The following is a 15,818-nucleotide window of genomic DNA, read 5'->3' as shown; positions in this document are numbered from 1 at the left end:
GCGGCGGGTCAGAAAAGCACTTCCGGCGGCGGCGTGAAGGCCTGGCGGCGCGGCTCGGGCGCCCCCGCGCGCCAGAGGGCGTGGGACCTACGCGGGACCTAGACTGCAGCGCGTCGCTGGGCGGAGCGCCTGGCCGCTCAGGGTAAACGAACCTGCCCTACGCCTCCAGCACTTTTTTTTCCAGACTTTGTCTTGGTGTAAACACAAACCTGTGCGGGAAAGCGGTCGTCTGGGGTTCCTCCCGCGTCCTCACACTCCTTGCCTGGATGCCCTGAGCGAGCCTCCACGCTTCTGCTCTCGCTCCTCCACAGTCCATTCCACCTGAAGCTTTAGGCGGGAGTGAGGGACCAGACGGGAACCCGAGGTCACTGTCCTTCCCGACCTCTAGGGGCTTCTCTGCTCATACTAGTTCTCTGCATGGCAAACAAGCCCCAGCAGTCCGTCACGCGGCCAATGGCGCGGGTCAGTCGCTCTCCCCAGCCCTTGGTGCTGCTCGGGACATCCTTTATTTTCCAGGCTAAATGCCTTTGCTATTGCTGTTCTCCTGCCTGGAATCACCGGCCTCCCGGGCCACCCGCTCCTTACAAACATTGTTCTCTCACGGTATTCTGGTTTTTGATCAAATGTCACCGCTGAGAGGCCTTAACCTTCTTCAGCCACCCTAAGTAAAACAGGGTAATGTCATTCTTGAACTCCTTATGGTTTTTCTTGGTGGCACTGGTAGTTGTATTTTTAAATTTGCATTTGAGTTTTCCCTTGGGTCTGTTTTATTCACTGCCCCCTCTCCCCCGCCTTGTCTCTCCCAGTTACTTTGTGCACATGACAGGTGATCAAGAAATATTTATTAGAGTGGCTTCCGCCTATAATCCCAGGGACTTGGAAGGCTGAGGCAGGAGGATTGCAAGTTTAGCAATTTAGCAGGCCATAAGCAATTTATTGAGACCCTGTTTCAAAATATAAAATACTGGCGATGTAACTCAGTGTTAAAGTGCCCCTGGGTTCAATTCTCAGTGCCAGCCACAACAACAATAAACCAAACAACCCCCAACCCCCAAAAATAGAAATTTGGCATGGTGGGCACAGGCCTGTAATCCCAGCTTTTCTGAGGGCAGAAGCAAGAAGATTGCAAGTTTGATCAGCCTCAGCCATTTAGCAAGATCCTATCTCAAAAAGAAAAAAAAAAAAAAAAAAAAAGTAAAGTGGCTGTGGAAGTAACTCAGAGATAAAGTGCCCTTGGGTTTAATCCCTAGTATAAAATAAATAAATAGGACTGAGAGTGGAGCTCAGTGGTAGAACCCACTGGGTTCATTCCCCAGTAAGAAGGGGGGGAAAAAAATTTGTTGTGGCTGAGAGTATAACTCAGCATAGCTTAGTGGTAGAGTGTTTGCCTAGCATACACAAGGCCTTGTGTTCCATCCTGCATTGTAAGGAGAAAAAAAAAAAAAGATTCTGATCCATCTCAATTTATGTCTATGTTGTGATATAGTACCAGGATTCAGCTTAACCAGACCAAAGTCACCTTGAGATTTTACTGTCATGGTTTGTCCCTGAGTAACCCTCAGTTTCCTAGCATGAACAAAACCATAAAAACATGTGGGGCTTTATGACTAGACCCTGGTACCATCAGCACCAGGAATGTGTCTGACCTCCTTGATATCAGCTTGTGATAAACTCAATACATTCTGACTTGGACGAATTCTCTTTTGTCCTATTAAATAAATCTCCTATTTTGACCCAATTGTTGGGATCCACTGGTCTTGCTGCCACCTAAGACTATGCTTCTGTCAGAAAATTCCCAATAAACTGCACTCAGTGCAATCCTGGATGTCAGCCTCTTTCTTTGGTTTTTATAGCATCTCAGCACTGGTTCTTATACATTGGAACCAGGTTTTCTGGAACATACAGAGATTGTTTTCTTTTTTTTCTCCATATTGTATCTGTTATCTGAGCACCATTTGTTGAAAATACTTTCTTTTCCCCATTGGATAGCTACTTACTTGTCGGAAAAAAAAAAATCATTTGATGGCTAGGGGTGGTAGAGCATGTACTTTATCATGAATGAGGCCCTGGGTTCAATCCCCAGCTCCAAAAAACAAATCAACCAACCAACCAATCAACAAACAAAAAAATAATTTGAGCATCTGAGTCTATTTTTGAACTCCCTATTCTGTTCTGCTCTTTTTCTATCTTAAGGCTAGTAGCAGCACACTATTTTAATAACTGTAGCTTAGAATAAACTTGGATTGAGGTGTTGTTAGTCCTCTAAATTTGCTTTTCTTAGTGGGGTGTCAGTGAGGTATGGTGGTAATCCTAGCCACTCAGGAGGCTGAAGCAAGAGGATTGCAAGTTTGAGGCCAGCCTCAGCATCTTAGTAACACTGTCAGCAACTTTGTGAGACTTTATCTCAGAAAATAAAAAGGACTGGGGTTGTAGCTCAATAGCAAAGCACCCCTGAATTAAATCCTCAGTACCAAAATAAATAAAAATAAATTTGCTTTGGCTATTCTAGGTCCTTTGCGTTTATTTATTTTTTATTTGTTCTTTTTAGACATATGTAACAGTAGAATGTATTTTGGCATATTATACATACAGGGAGTATAACTTATTCTAATTAAAATCCTATTGTGGTTACTCTGGTAGTGTATTTAAATACAAGGATAGGGACTGGGGTTGTGGCTCAGTGGTAGAGCACTTGCCTAGTATGTGTGAGATTCTGGGTTCGATTTTCAGCATCACGTATAAATAAATAAAGTAAATGCCCATTGACAACTAAAAAAATTAAAAAGTAAATAAATACAAGAATAGGAAAGTTATGTCCAATTAATTCTATTGTCCCTCCTATACCCCTCCTGGCTCCTTTCCTGGTCTTTTCCATTTATACATAAATTTTAGAATTAGTCTGTCTAATCAGATGCAGTGGTGCATACCCATAATCCCAGCAACTTGGGAGGCTGAGGCAGAAAGATCATAAGTTCAAGACCAGCCTCAGCAACTTAGTAAGATCCTGTCTCAAAGTTAAAAAAAGAATGAGGAGGTATGGAGATATAGTTCAGTGATAAAGTATCCCTGGGTAATCCTCACCACCACACCCATTCACCCACACACAAAGTATATATTTTTACCAAAGAAACATCTAGTGGCATTATGTTTGATATTTTGTTGTATCTGCAGATCAATTTGGAGAGAACAGATATCTTAGCAATGTTGGATCTCCAATCCATGTTCATGGGATAGCTATCCATTTATTTAGATCATATTGCATTTCTCAGCAACATTTCATAGTTTTAATATTTTTTTTTTTTTGAGAGAGAGAATTTTAATATATATTTTTTTAGTTTTCGGCGGACACAACATCTTTGTTTGTATGTGGTGCTGAGGATCAAACCCGGGCCACACACATGCCAGGCGAGCGCGCTACCTCTTGAGTCACATCCCCAGCCCTCATAGTTTTAATGTTGTTGGATGTATTCTATTCTAGTTATTCCAAAGTATTTTATTTGAAAAATCATGTTTAAATTAGAACCTGTAATGGTTTAGATATAAGGTGCCCCCAAAAGCTTTTGTGTGAGGCAATGCAAAAAAATTTAGAGGTGAAATGATTAAGAACCTTAACCTAATCAATATATTAATCCCCTCATAGGGATTAACTGGGTTTTAATTGTAGGCAGGAAAGGTATGGTTGGAGGAGCAGGACACTGGGTGCATGCTTTTGGCATGGGAGAGGAATCTCTGTTTCCTGGTGTTTTCCTTCACCATACTCTTCTGTCATGATGTTCTGCCTTACCTCAGGCCCCAAGGAATGGAGTCAGCTGACTATGGACTAAGACCTCTGAAACTACGATCTTCAAAATAACCTTTTTCTCCTCTAATTTTTCTTTTTTTAATTTTTTTTTTTTTTTTTAGTTGTTGATGGACCTTATTTTATTTACTCATATGTGGTGCTGAGAATCAAACCCAGTGCCTCACACATGCTAAGCAAGTGCTCTACCACTGAGCCACAACCCCCACCTCCTCTAAGTTTTCTTGTTAGGTGTTATGTCACAGTGGGAAAAAAACCCAAAAAACAAAAAACTGACTAGAAGAGAACCTTCTTAGTGAATTATAATTTACAAAATTTATAAGCTTTATATGTCCAATTCACTGAATTTTGATAAATAAATAAAGCATGTAAACATCACTACAGTTATGATAATAAACACTTCTGCTATACCAAAAATTTCCCTCCTGTTTCTTTGCTACCAATCATCTCTCCCAATCTTCTGGCTCCTGCACACCTCTGATCTGCTTTTTGTCACCATAGTTTTGCTTTTTCCAGTACATAACATATATAGAGTGATTCAGTATTTCATCTTTGTATTTGGCTTCTTTCACCTAGTATAGTGCCTTTGAGATTAATCTATGACTTTATGAGAAATGACATACGGTTTTCCAAAGTGCTTGTACCATTTTGTATTTAATCAGCAATGAGTGAGTGAGAGTTTTAGTTGATTCACATCCTACCCAGCATTTGGTTTTGTCAATCTTTTTAAGTATAGTCATTTGTATCAGTCAGATACCTTTAGAGAAAGAGAACCAATAGGATATATTTAGAGAGAGATTATTATGAAGAGATTTATTGTGAGAATTGGCTCACCTGATTATGGAGACTGAGACTTCCCACAATCTGCCTTCTGTAAGCTGAAGACTCAGGAAATTCAGTAGCATAGTTCCAATTTGACCCTAGAATATCTCCTGGGCTTCTTGTCTTGCCATGGGATCTCTCCCTCTCTCATCCCCCCCACCATGACACCATTTACCATGTGAGACAACCAAGGGGGTTCTCACCAAAGCCAAGTCAATGCTGGTGCCATGCCCTTGAGCTTCTAGAATTTGAGCTAAATAAATCTCTATTTTATTTTATTTTTATTTTTTGGTACCAGGGATTGGACCCAGGTACCATATATATTATTGGTACCATATATGTTATTATTATATGATATATATGATATTTTCTCACCGTGGTTCATATTTTCATATTATTAATAGTATCATTTGAAAAGTAAAAGGTTTTAATGTTAATAAAGTCCAATTAACAAATTTTTCGGTCTTAAAAATACTCTGAGGGGCTGGGGATGTGGCTCAAGCGGTAGCGCGCTTGCCTGGCACACGTGTGGCCTGGGTTCGATCCTCAGCACCACATACAAAGATGTTGTGTCTGCCAATAACTAAAAAAAATTAAATAAATAAATAAATATTAAAAATTCTCTCTCTCTCTCTCTCAAAAAAAAAAAAATACTCTGAATAACAGCAGTTTTCATCTAAGAGAGCTGCTTTTCTCCCCTGGAAAGGTGAAATTGGGTAATGTTCAATCCCAGGGGTGCTTTACCACTGAGCTACTTCCTCAGCCCATTTTTATAATTTATTTAGAAACAAGGTCTTGCTGAATTGCTTAGGGCCTCACTAAATTGCTGGGACTGGCTTTGAACTCTAGATCCAGATCCTTCTGCCTCAGCCTCTTGAGCTGCTGAGATTATAGGCATGTGCCACTGCACCCAGCTAAATCTCTCTTCTTTATAAAACATCAGGCCTTGAGTATTTTTGTTATGGTAACAGAAATAATAGAAATATATAATAAAATAATAAAAAAATTAAAACACTGAGAACCAGGGGTGCTGATGGTGTAAGTCTCAGTCTGAATGCAGGAGAAGACCAATGTCAGCTCAAGCAGGCAGAGAGAAAGAATTCTCCCTTTCTCTATGTGTGTGTATGTGTGTGTGTGTGTGTGCTCACTCGTGTTTAATCACTGATAAATTGAATGGTGTCCATCAGGTGGTGGAGGGCACCCAATTTGCTTTACTTATTCTATCAATTCAAATGTTAATCTCTTCCAGGAATAGTCTCAGACACATCCAGAAGTAATGTTTAACCAGATATCTGGGTATGCTGTGATCCAGTGAAGTTGGCACATAAAATTAGCCATCACAGCATTTTAGTGCATGTGTAGTAGCATCTCACTGTGGTCTTAATTTGTATCTCCCTAATGAGTAATGATGAACATCTTTTTATTATGGAGGAAGGGCTCACTGCTCCAAGGACACAGACACCAATATTATGACCTCCCATTTTTGTGAAGAGAAAAGGCTTTATTGCATGGCTGACTGGCAAGTAAGCCAGGAGCTAAAAACTCAAATCTGCCTCCTTGATCAGTTGGTATAAATTTAGTGGAGAAATTTATAGAAAGGGATAGGGGAGAGATTGATTGTTGATTAGATGATGGCATGACTCTTCATAAAAGGCATGTTTCCTTTAAGAGTGGAGTTACATTCTGCCTAGGGGATTTTGAGCTTGCGACATCACTGATCAGAATAACTGGCTTCTTCTATACATGTTCATTTGTGCTTGTGTATGTGTTTTTGCATGAATTACTGGAGATTGAATCCAGGTCTTCACATATGCTAGGCGAATATTCTACCACTAAGATAACATCCTCAGCACTTTCAATTTTTTTTTTTTTAGATAAGATCTCACTAAATTTCCCAGGCTGGCCATCACCTTGTACTACTTTAAATCCTACCTAATTGGGATTACAGGCATACGCCACATCATCAGCTCATGTTCATTATTAAAAAACTGGTTCCATATTTTGCAAGACTCATTAGTGAAAGGCCTGGAGGCTTTTCCTGAGAAAAAACCTTAAGAACTTTGTTATTTGTCACTTTCATGTGCTTATCTGACATTTATATATCTATTTTCTTTCTTTCTTTCTTTTTTTTTTTTTTTTGTGTGTGTGTGAGAGAGAGAGAGAGAGAGAGAGAGAGAGAGAGAGAAAGATATTGAGAAACTAATGTGACTCCATTTTTAAAAAATAAATAAATAACAGCAGCTTCTACCTCAAGGCCTGTCCTAAGGAAGGGGGCGTGACCCTTGTCCTTGGAAAAACCCACAGAGCACTCCTAAATACATACCCACCCTGCTGAGTTGTTTGTCTGTAAATAACAGGAGAGGAGAGGTCTGCAGGTGCCATGTGTCCTGTCCCTGACTCAATTGGGCTAGGTGAGGACCCATGGCAACCTCCCTAACAACCTCCAATCATCATAAGACAGGTAAAATACCTGGAATGCCAGATGACCCCCAAGTAGTTTATGGTGGTTGATAACATGTTGGGAAACCATGTAGTTTAGCACGTACACTCCTCGTGGCCTAAGCCAATCAGTTCAAACGAACCCCCTTCTTATACTAACCAATCACCCCTACCCAACTTGTTCTTGCCATTGAATGTGCTAATCAATGTTAAGAGTTGTTGTTTGGGGATGTGGCTCAAGCAGTAGTGTGCTCGCCTGGCATGCATGCGGCCCAGGTTCGATCCTCAGCACCACATACAAAGATGTTGTGTCCGCCGAAAACTAAAGAATAAATATTAAAAAGTTCTCTCTCTCTTTTTTGATTTTCCTGCGGTATGGAATGATTTGCTGTGTGATGTTGTGACACATAGAGTATCTCCCCCAAACCTATAAAATCTCACTGAACAAAGGACCAGGATTCCCTCCATGGAACCGCTGCGTCTAACAGTTGTGAGTCCAGGCTCGAGCTTGCAATAAAAACTCTTGTGTGCTTGCTTTGGATTTGGCTCCTGGAGGTCTATTGGGGTCCCACGAATCTGGCATAACAATATTAAAACCAGGACCTTATTAATGCTAGGTGAGTATTCTTAACACTGAGTTATATCCCAAACCCCGTGTATCTCCTTACATAAAGAATGAAGTTTTTTGTCCATTTTTAAAAACTCAGGTCCTTTTCTTTTTATTGTTGTAAGCATTCCTTATATATTCTGGAGACAAGCCCTTTACCATATATATATATATATATATATATATATATATATATTTATTTATTTATTTTAGTTATAGACAAACACAATACCTTTATTATTTTATTATTTTTATATAGTGCTGAGGATCAAACCCAGGGCCTCACATGTGCTAGTTGAGTGCTATACCACTGAACCACAACCCCAGCTCATACATATTATTATTATATGATATATATGATATTTTCTCACCATGGTTCATCTTTTCATATTATTAATAGTATCATTTGAAAAGTAAAAGGTTTTAATGTTAATAAAGTCCAATTAACAAATTTTTTGGTCTTAAGAATACTTTGAATAACAGCAGTTTTCATCTAAGAGAGCTGCTTTTCTCCCCTGGAAAGGTGAAATTGGGTAATGTTCAATCCCAGAGCTACATAGGCCCTAGAATACTGTTTTCCAGTCCCAAAGAAAGAACTTGGAGTACTCAGCAGAGAGGTTATGGACATTTTATTACTCACTCATTGGCAGCGGCAGGTCTATACCATACCTACAAGCAGGGGCATCTATATGTGATAGGTTACATACTCACTATACAGGTGGCTTTCTTTAGATGTTTATGAATACATCCCTTTACTTTACAACCACAGTCACTCTTCAGATTCTCTCCTGAAGACAGGAGATAAGGAAAGTGCCCAGCTCCCCCTCTCCTTTTCTTTGTTACCACATTCTTTTAGAGACTTTCTTATCTTCCTGAAAGCTATTCAAGGAACTGATTAGTATTTAACTCAACAGACAATAACAGGAAATGTTTTTTAATTGTCACAACTTGGGGACTGGGAATGTGGCTTGGTGGTAGAACACTTGCTTAGCATTTATGAGGCCCAAGTTCAATCCTCAGCACCACAAAATTTAAAAAATAAATAAATAATTGTCACAACTTGATGCTAAACTCTTCTTGGTATCTTTGTCTCCATTTTGCATCTGTCTCCTTTGCTTTGAATGAATCATGTTGGATTTCAGAAACAGTAGGTCTGATTGATAAGAATCGAGTCCCTTGCAGTGGTGAATGCCTGTAATCTCAGTGACTCAAGAGACTGAGGTAGGAGAATTGCAAATTTGAGATCAACCTCAGTAATTTAGCAGTTTATCAAGACTCTGTCTCAAAAAAATAATGAATAAATAAAGGGGAGGTGCTGGGGTTAGGTCCCCAGCACCAAACGAAACTAAACAAAAAACATCTTGAGATGTGTTAAAAAACTGCCCCCCAAGCATTGACAACTTTCTTATCACGGCTGAAAGTGACAAGGCTCCATCTGACCAATCCTGAGATAATGATGGAATAGACCACAGACTGACCAAGACTGCTTGACTAAGCATATTGCTTGTCTATATAATCTAGGAGCTCATGTCAGTACCCCTGACGACAGGGCTGAGAATGCTGCCTGTTGTCTTCCTGGTACAGCTATCCTGATTAAAGTTCCTTTCCTGCTTTTCACCATTACTTATTCTGTTTGGTTTTTGGGTGAATGGCCACCTCTGATTTGTTGTGACCCACCCAAAGCGGGGCCTCTGGCATAAGTCTTTAGTAATATTATCTAGTGGGTGGAGGCCAGGGATGCAACTAAATATTCTATAAAGCACAAAACAGTCTATCACTGCAAAGATTTTTTTCCTATGTTTTTCCTTAGAAGTTTTAGTTTTATCTCCTACCTCTAAATGTATAGTCTGTTTTGAATTAAGTATTAGATATAGTATGAAGTAAGGTTTTTTCTTTCTTTTGCATGTGAATATCCAATTAATATGCCATCATTTATTGAAAGAACTACACTTTACTTGTTGAATTTCCTTGACATCTTTACTGAAAATTGACCAACCATATATATGAGTGCTATTTAGGGGGTTCTTTATTCTGTTCCACAGATTTTTTTTTCCTTCAGTGCTTGGGGACCAGCCCAAGCCCTCAAACATTCCAAGCACATAATCTCCCACTAAACTATACCTCCATCCCCCTGTTCCAGTGATCTTTGTCTACCACTATACTAATTTGATGGTTTTATTTACCGTATAGTCTCATGATAATTGTAAAGTTGTTATAAAATGTTTAAAATTTGGCAAAATTAAATAATATATATTGTTTTGGTTATACTAGAGCCTTTGTGTTGTAGGGACAGATGAGGCAAGGCACCGAAGATAGCAGGAAACAGTTTTATTTGGCTGCAGCCAGGTTCAGAGGGCACAGCTTTTGCTGTAATCAATCAATCCTCTGAGTTCAGGTAGTTTCAGAGTTTTATACCCAGCATCTAAGGGGAAGGGCTCAGAAGTTCACAGTCTGAAGAAGTTTACATAAAAGCAGCTTTTTCTTTCACTGTTTTGGGCAAGTTAACCCTTCAAGGACAACATCTGAGAAGGGGAGAGATTCTTCTCCCTTTCTTTCCTCCCCCTGCCAGCTGTTACCATGGAACCCAACTGGTAACTTCTCTTATCTTAAAAATATAGACGGGCTGGGGTTGTGGCTTAGTGGTATATAAATATAAATATATATATATTTATTTATTTACACACCCCCCCCCCCCCCCCCACACACACACATCTTTGTGAAGCCCAGCTCAAGGACAGATGCCTTGTTTGCACATTTCAGTAAATTACTATAGTGGATATGTTTGTGAAAAACTAGTAAGGGGGTGTCCAGCACCTGGAGTGTTGATATCTTCCTGGCCAGTGGCCAAGTAAAACAGGGCAACATGAAAATAGGAAGTTTATTTACATTGAACTCTTTTGCAGAAACTCTTTTGCTGACAGTCCCCAAATCAGCCATGGTGAAGATTTCTGGAGAAGCCCAGTTGAGACTTTTCTGTGGAGAAAGGGGGTGCCACTATATTTGCAATTTCATTTAAACCTTGGAGTTAACTTTCCAATTCTGTTATTTTGATCGAGATTGCATTGAATCTATAGATAAATTCAAGCACGGGAGAGGCTTTCTTAGTTTAATGTCATTAAATGCTGGAATCATATACTATTAATCAACAATTCTTCTTTTGACTCTGGCTCATTAAACAGCTGGATAGACCCCAGAGTGTTCATAGGTGCCTGTAATCCCAGTTTCTTGAGAGTCTAAAGCAGGAAAACTGAAAGTTTCAGGCCAGCTTTGGCAACTTAGTGAGATCCTGACTCAAAATAAAATAAAAAGGGGCTGGGAATGTAGTTCCATAGAAGAGTGCTGACTGCAAAAAAAAAAAAAGGAAAAACAAAACAAAAAAACAGCAGCAGCAACACCACCACCAAGTAGTTACTTTCTGGAGAGAATGCAGCAAGTTGTGAGCAGTTTTTTCTTTTTTCTTTTTTTTTTTTAGAGAGAGAGAGTTTTTAATATTTATTTTTCAGTTTTCGGTGGACACAACATGTTTATTTTGATGTGGTGCTGAGGATCGAACCCAGCGCCCTGTGCATGCCAGGCGAGCGTGTTACCACTTGAGCCACATCCCTTTCCTCCCTTTCCTCCCTTTCCTCCCTTTCCTCCCTTTCCTCCCTTCCTCCCTTCCTCCCTTCCTCCCTTCCTCCCTTCCTCCCTTCCTCCCTTCCTCCCTTCCTCCCTTCCTCCCTTCCTCCCTTCCTCCCTTCCTCCCTTCCTCCCTTCCTCCCTTCCTCCCTTCCTTTTCTAAGAATCTGATTTATATGAGTTTACCTAGAACAACCGTGTCACTTAGTAATGCATGGACAAATCAGATTCTGAGTTTTTGAAATCCATAAGGTATCCCGAGTGGTGGTAATTCACCAATTTAATGCCATCAGGGAGCCAGCAGATCTTTTCAGGTCATAATCTGCCTCCTGCCCAGCTATCTTTGAAAAACAAAGACAGCTAGCACTCACTGAGGATATCCTAAGTAGAAGTCATTTGTACCTATGCTTAATTACAACCCTATGACATATTTGATAAGTTGTTTAGAAAAGTAGAATTGGCCATGTGCAAACTTTGTTATTTTCAATAGAGGTGGTTAAAGTGTGTCCAGTTCAGTCAGTACATTTAGAAGGCAGAAGATACATAGGGCTGGTGGAAATGTAGCTCAGTGATAGTCGCTTTCCTAACATGCCAACAAAGCCATGGGTTGAACCCCCAATATTGCAAAAGAAAAAGAAAAAAAGAAGACACAATATAAAGGTAGTTGATCAAAACTCATCTGTGTTTCTCAAACGTAAGAGTATACCGAGGTAGGATATTTAGAAGGAAATGCAATAATTTGATATTTTTCATTTATTATGACACTTAATTTGTAATTTACCCTCCCCCCACCAATTTCCCAGGCTACTTCAGGGACCAGGGACATCACCATGACTTGAGAAGTGGTTAGAAATACCAATCTTCAGACCCCAGCCCAGACCTAGATTCAGAATGGGTACTGAACACCATGGTCAGAGTGACGAAATGCATAATGCAGTTGTCAAAGCTCTGCTCTAACCTAGTATATATACTTCAGAGGCAGCATTTTGCTGAACAGAATTCCTAGCACCTGTCCGGTCCCTGAAGTCTTTCACCGGGTGGCAACCCGCCAACCCCCCACCCCCCGCCCTTCCCTCAGCTGCAGAGTGTCGTTCCAAGCTGGGGTTAAACTCCGAGCTCCGCAGGAATAAGGTCCTGAGCTTGCAGGCCGCTGTGGGGGCCGTGCTGGGAGGCAGGGCCCAGGCCTGCCCAATGGACTCTCCCGGAGGCTGGGCGGGACTCTTATTTCAGCCGCCTTCCAGACTGCAGGCGCGTCACGCGTCCGGGACTCAGGATGTGGTATTTTGCTCGCGCGCTTTGTGTGAACGCTGCAAAGAACAGAAAGCTTCTAGGACTTTGGAACAGGCCTGCTGCCTTCATGTCCACTCTGCTGATCAATCAGCCCCAGTATACTTGGCTGAAGGAGCTGGGGCTCCGCGAGGAAAACGAGGGCGTGTATAATGGAAGCTGGGGCGGCCAGGGAGAGGTATGCGTCCCCTGGAGAAATCTCAGCCGCTGGGGTTTGCTGGGGAGGCTGGGCAGGCTCTGCCTTACCCGACTCCCGCTGGCCCTGGCGGCGGTTGCACTGGATGGGACGTTTTGAAGCTACACAGAGTGCCTTTACAAGTAAAACCAAGCCAAAAATAGAACAATCCTTAGATTTTTAGGTCTTTGTGTGCCATGAAGATTCGAAGCCATTTTGGAGCTGGTAGGGGGCTAGATCCTCTCATACTTAAAACCGTATGGCAGCGTCCTGCTTGGGATTTGTAGTGAGAGACGCCACACACTTTGCTGAGCAGTTGATCTTAATTATGAGCACGACTGTAGCTCTTAAAAAGTAACGGTGTAGTTTTATGTTGTCCTTTTTATTGGTCTTTTCTTTTTGGTACTGGACTTGAACCCGGGGTACTTCCCCCATGAGCTTTCTCTCCAGTTCCTTTTTATTTTAGAGACATGGTCTCACTAAGTTGCTGAGGCTGACAGGGAATTTGGGGTCCTCCTGCCTCAGCCTCCCAAGTGACTGGAATTAACAGGCGTACATTACCGCGCCAGGTTTATATCCTCTTTCTGAACTCCGGTGGACAAGGTTTTACTTGCTAAAAATCGTGTGAACTTCTTTAAAAATGGGATTTCCAGCATTTCTCTATTACGCAGAGTTTGACACCGTGCCTGGCACCCTTAGTCTTCAAAAATATGTTTTATAGAATGCAATGAAAAGGTAAGGTTATTATGCTGACACCACCCCCCCCCCCCTTTTTGGAAAAAATGTGGCCTATCAAAGGAAGCTTTTATAGGAAAATGTTATGTGACCTTCAGTTCAGGTGACTATTTAATAAATAAACTACTTGGATAGAGGAAATATATTTTTCATTTATCTGTGGCAGTAGGAGATGCAGGTGATTTTAATTGTTCTCCAGATTTCATTCAATGGTAGTTTCCAACTTTTTTTTTTCCTAATCATTAGGCTCTTCCATTAAATACTCTCTCCTGATGGCCTTTTAATTGTACGTTGGGTTTTTTTTTTTTTTTCCTTTCCTGATCGACCTGAAACCTCTCCAGTTTGTGTGGACATAGGCTTTTGTCATAGTCTCTAGAGTTTACTGTTTCATCTTCAGACCAGAGGGTGGGCAGAATAAGGGAGAGAAGGAATGAGTAAAACTTTGGTCTGCTAATTGAAAAATAGTTGAAATAACTTGTAACATTGAGGCCTTTGTTTGTATACCTAATATTTAGATGGCAAGGGTGGGTTTTAGGGAAAGGTGGTTCCTAATGAAAGGTCTATCTCTGTAGAGTCTGTGTCGTCCCCCCCGCCCCCCACCTTTGTACTGGGACAAGTCCAGGGTCTCACATGAAGCAATTGCTCTGCCACTGAACTACATCCTCAGCCCTTTAAATTGTTGAGAGAGGATCTTGTTCAGTTACCCAGGCTGACCTCTAACTTGTGATTAGTACCTGGGATTACAGGTGTGTGCCACCATGCTGTAGAGTGGTTTTGTCACAGGGCAACATGTCTCCGGATAGGGGTGTTAGGAAGGGAAATTTAACTCGGAACCAGCAGGGTTCTTGGCATATGTGACAGTAAAGACCTTTGGCATGAGCCAGACAAAGGCATAGACAGAGGTTTATTTAGAAAGTGGATACACATTCAAGGGACCATGCAGGCTATCTTGAGAGTGAGAAGCCCGGCCTTGGACTGGGGGTCCAATATTTATAGAAGGGCTGTATCAGTGGTTGATCTGGAGGTGGAGTCAGGGTAGAGCTGCATAATTTTGTGTTATTTTTCCTTGTACTTGCATAGTTCCCTCATTTACAAGGACACGTGCCAAAGGCCTGTTGGTTAAAATTTACAGCTGTGCTTTCTGCATCTCAGTAGCTCATGGTTGTTTCTTTTAAGACTTAATTTCTCTCTCTCTTTATACTGAATCTGACTCATTTTAATTGTAACAATGTAAAGTATTCTATCTTGGACATTGTATCTGCTCCCTCTCCCCATGTTTCTTCTTCAGTCTGTTCCCTCAATATGGAAAGAATTGTGATTTCTGTAAATAATGGTCATTTTTTTTTGGGTTTGTTTTTAGGTTATTACAACCTATTGTCCTGCTAACAATGAACCAATAGCAAGAGTCCGGCAGGTAAGCTTTTAAAATTCAAACTGTTCACAGGGAGTTTTTGCAAATTTTCTTTAGAGATAGAATCCTATTAGGCAGGTCAAGAGCAATACAAATATACAAATGCAAAGAATAAGGTGTTTCTGTTTCATTTGACGTTAAAGAATGTCTGGGAGAGACTGTCTACTTTTAGGGTGGGTATGACATGTCCTAGAGAAGGTGAACTCTAGAGAGGACTAAGGAGTTTCATTTAACACCACGCTTCTCAATCTCCTGAGGGTTTTTGTTAGAATATAGTTTCTGATTCCTTAAGTCTGGGTTGGAGCCCGAGGTCTTCGCTTCTAACACAGGTCAGGTGATGTGCTCAGATAAGACCAGTGGACCTTGCTTTGAAAATCAAGGTTTTACAGCAGAGCTGGAGTCCATCCTATCTTCCTGGGTTCTGGCCAGATTTTGAAAGCTCAGACTGTAAAAATCATCCTCAATCATATATCTCAGGGATATCCGGAGACTTTCCAGTTTGTATCCAAAAATGTCTCTGTGTTCTTGAAGAAGGTCATCACCTTCCTTTACTGTTTCCTTTTTTTTCTCCTCCTAATTCTTTTTTTTCCCCCCTCCTAATTCTTAATGTAGGCCAGTGTGGCAGACTATGAAGAAACTATAAAGAAAGCAAGAGAAGCTTGGAAAGTCTGGGCAGATGTAAGTATGTTATTTGTGGTCTAAAGCACAGAAGAGGTCCTTTCTTAATTGTGAGGAGATAAACAAACATCTGATCAGCAAGTCACTGCCTCTCAATGAAACATGGGCTCCTTGAGGCTGTGATGCTGAATTGGGGCAGCAATTTGTCTCCACTCAATTTCTGGGAATTTTCTGTGTTTGGCATTCATTGAATGCATAATTTTATTTGAAAAAAATATCTTTTTATTTTAAAAAAAATTTTAGTTGT

The 15,818-nt window shown here is 40.8% G+C and overlaps 1 protein-coding gene across 1 annotated transcript in view; it reads left to right on the top strand.

Annotated features, from left to right (window-relative positions):
* Positions 1-12,536: 12,536 nt before the first annotated feature.
* The window catches only part of Aldh7a1 (aldehyde dehydrogenase 7 family member A1), a 37,346-nt gene continuing 34,064 nt past the window's right edge, over positions 12,537-15,818 (top strand). The window contains exons 1-3 of the mRNA XM_076855901.1: positions 12,537-12,750; positions 14,843-14,896; positions 15,506-15,571. Coding sequence (XP_076712016.1) covers positions 12,559-12,750; positions 14,843-14,896; positions 15,506-15,571 — 312 coding nt within the window. The 5' untranslated portion in view covers positions 12,537-12,558. The remainder of the gene's footprint in view (positions 12,751-14,842; positions 14,897-15,505; positions 15,572-15,818) is intronic.

The sequence above is a fragment of the Callospermophilus lateralis genome, chromosome 5 (assembly GCF_048772815.1).
Source record: "Callospermophilus lateralis isolate mCalLat2 chromosome 5, mCalLat2.hap1, whole genome shotgun sequence".
Classification (NCBI taxonomy): Eukaryota; Metazoa; Chordata; class Mammalia; order Rodentia; family Sciuridae; genus Callospermophilus; species Callospermophilus lateralis.
This window is presented reverse-complemented; position numbering and strand designations above follow the sequence as displayed.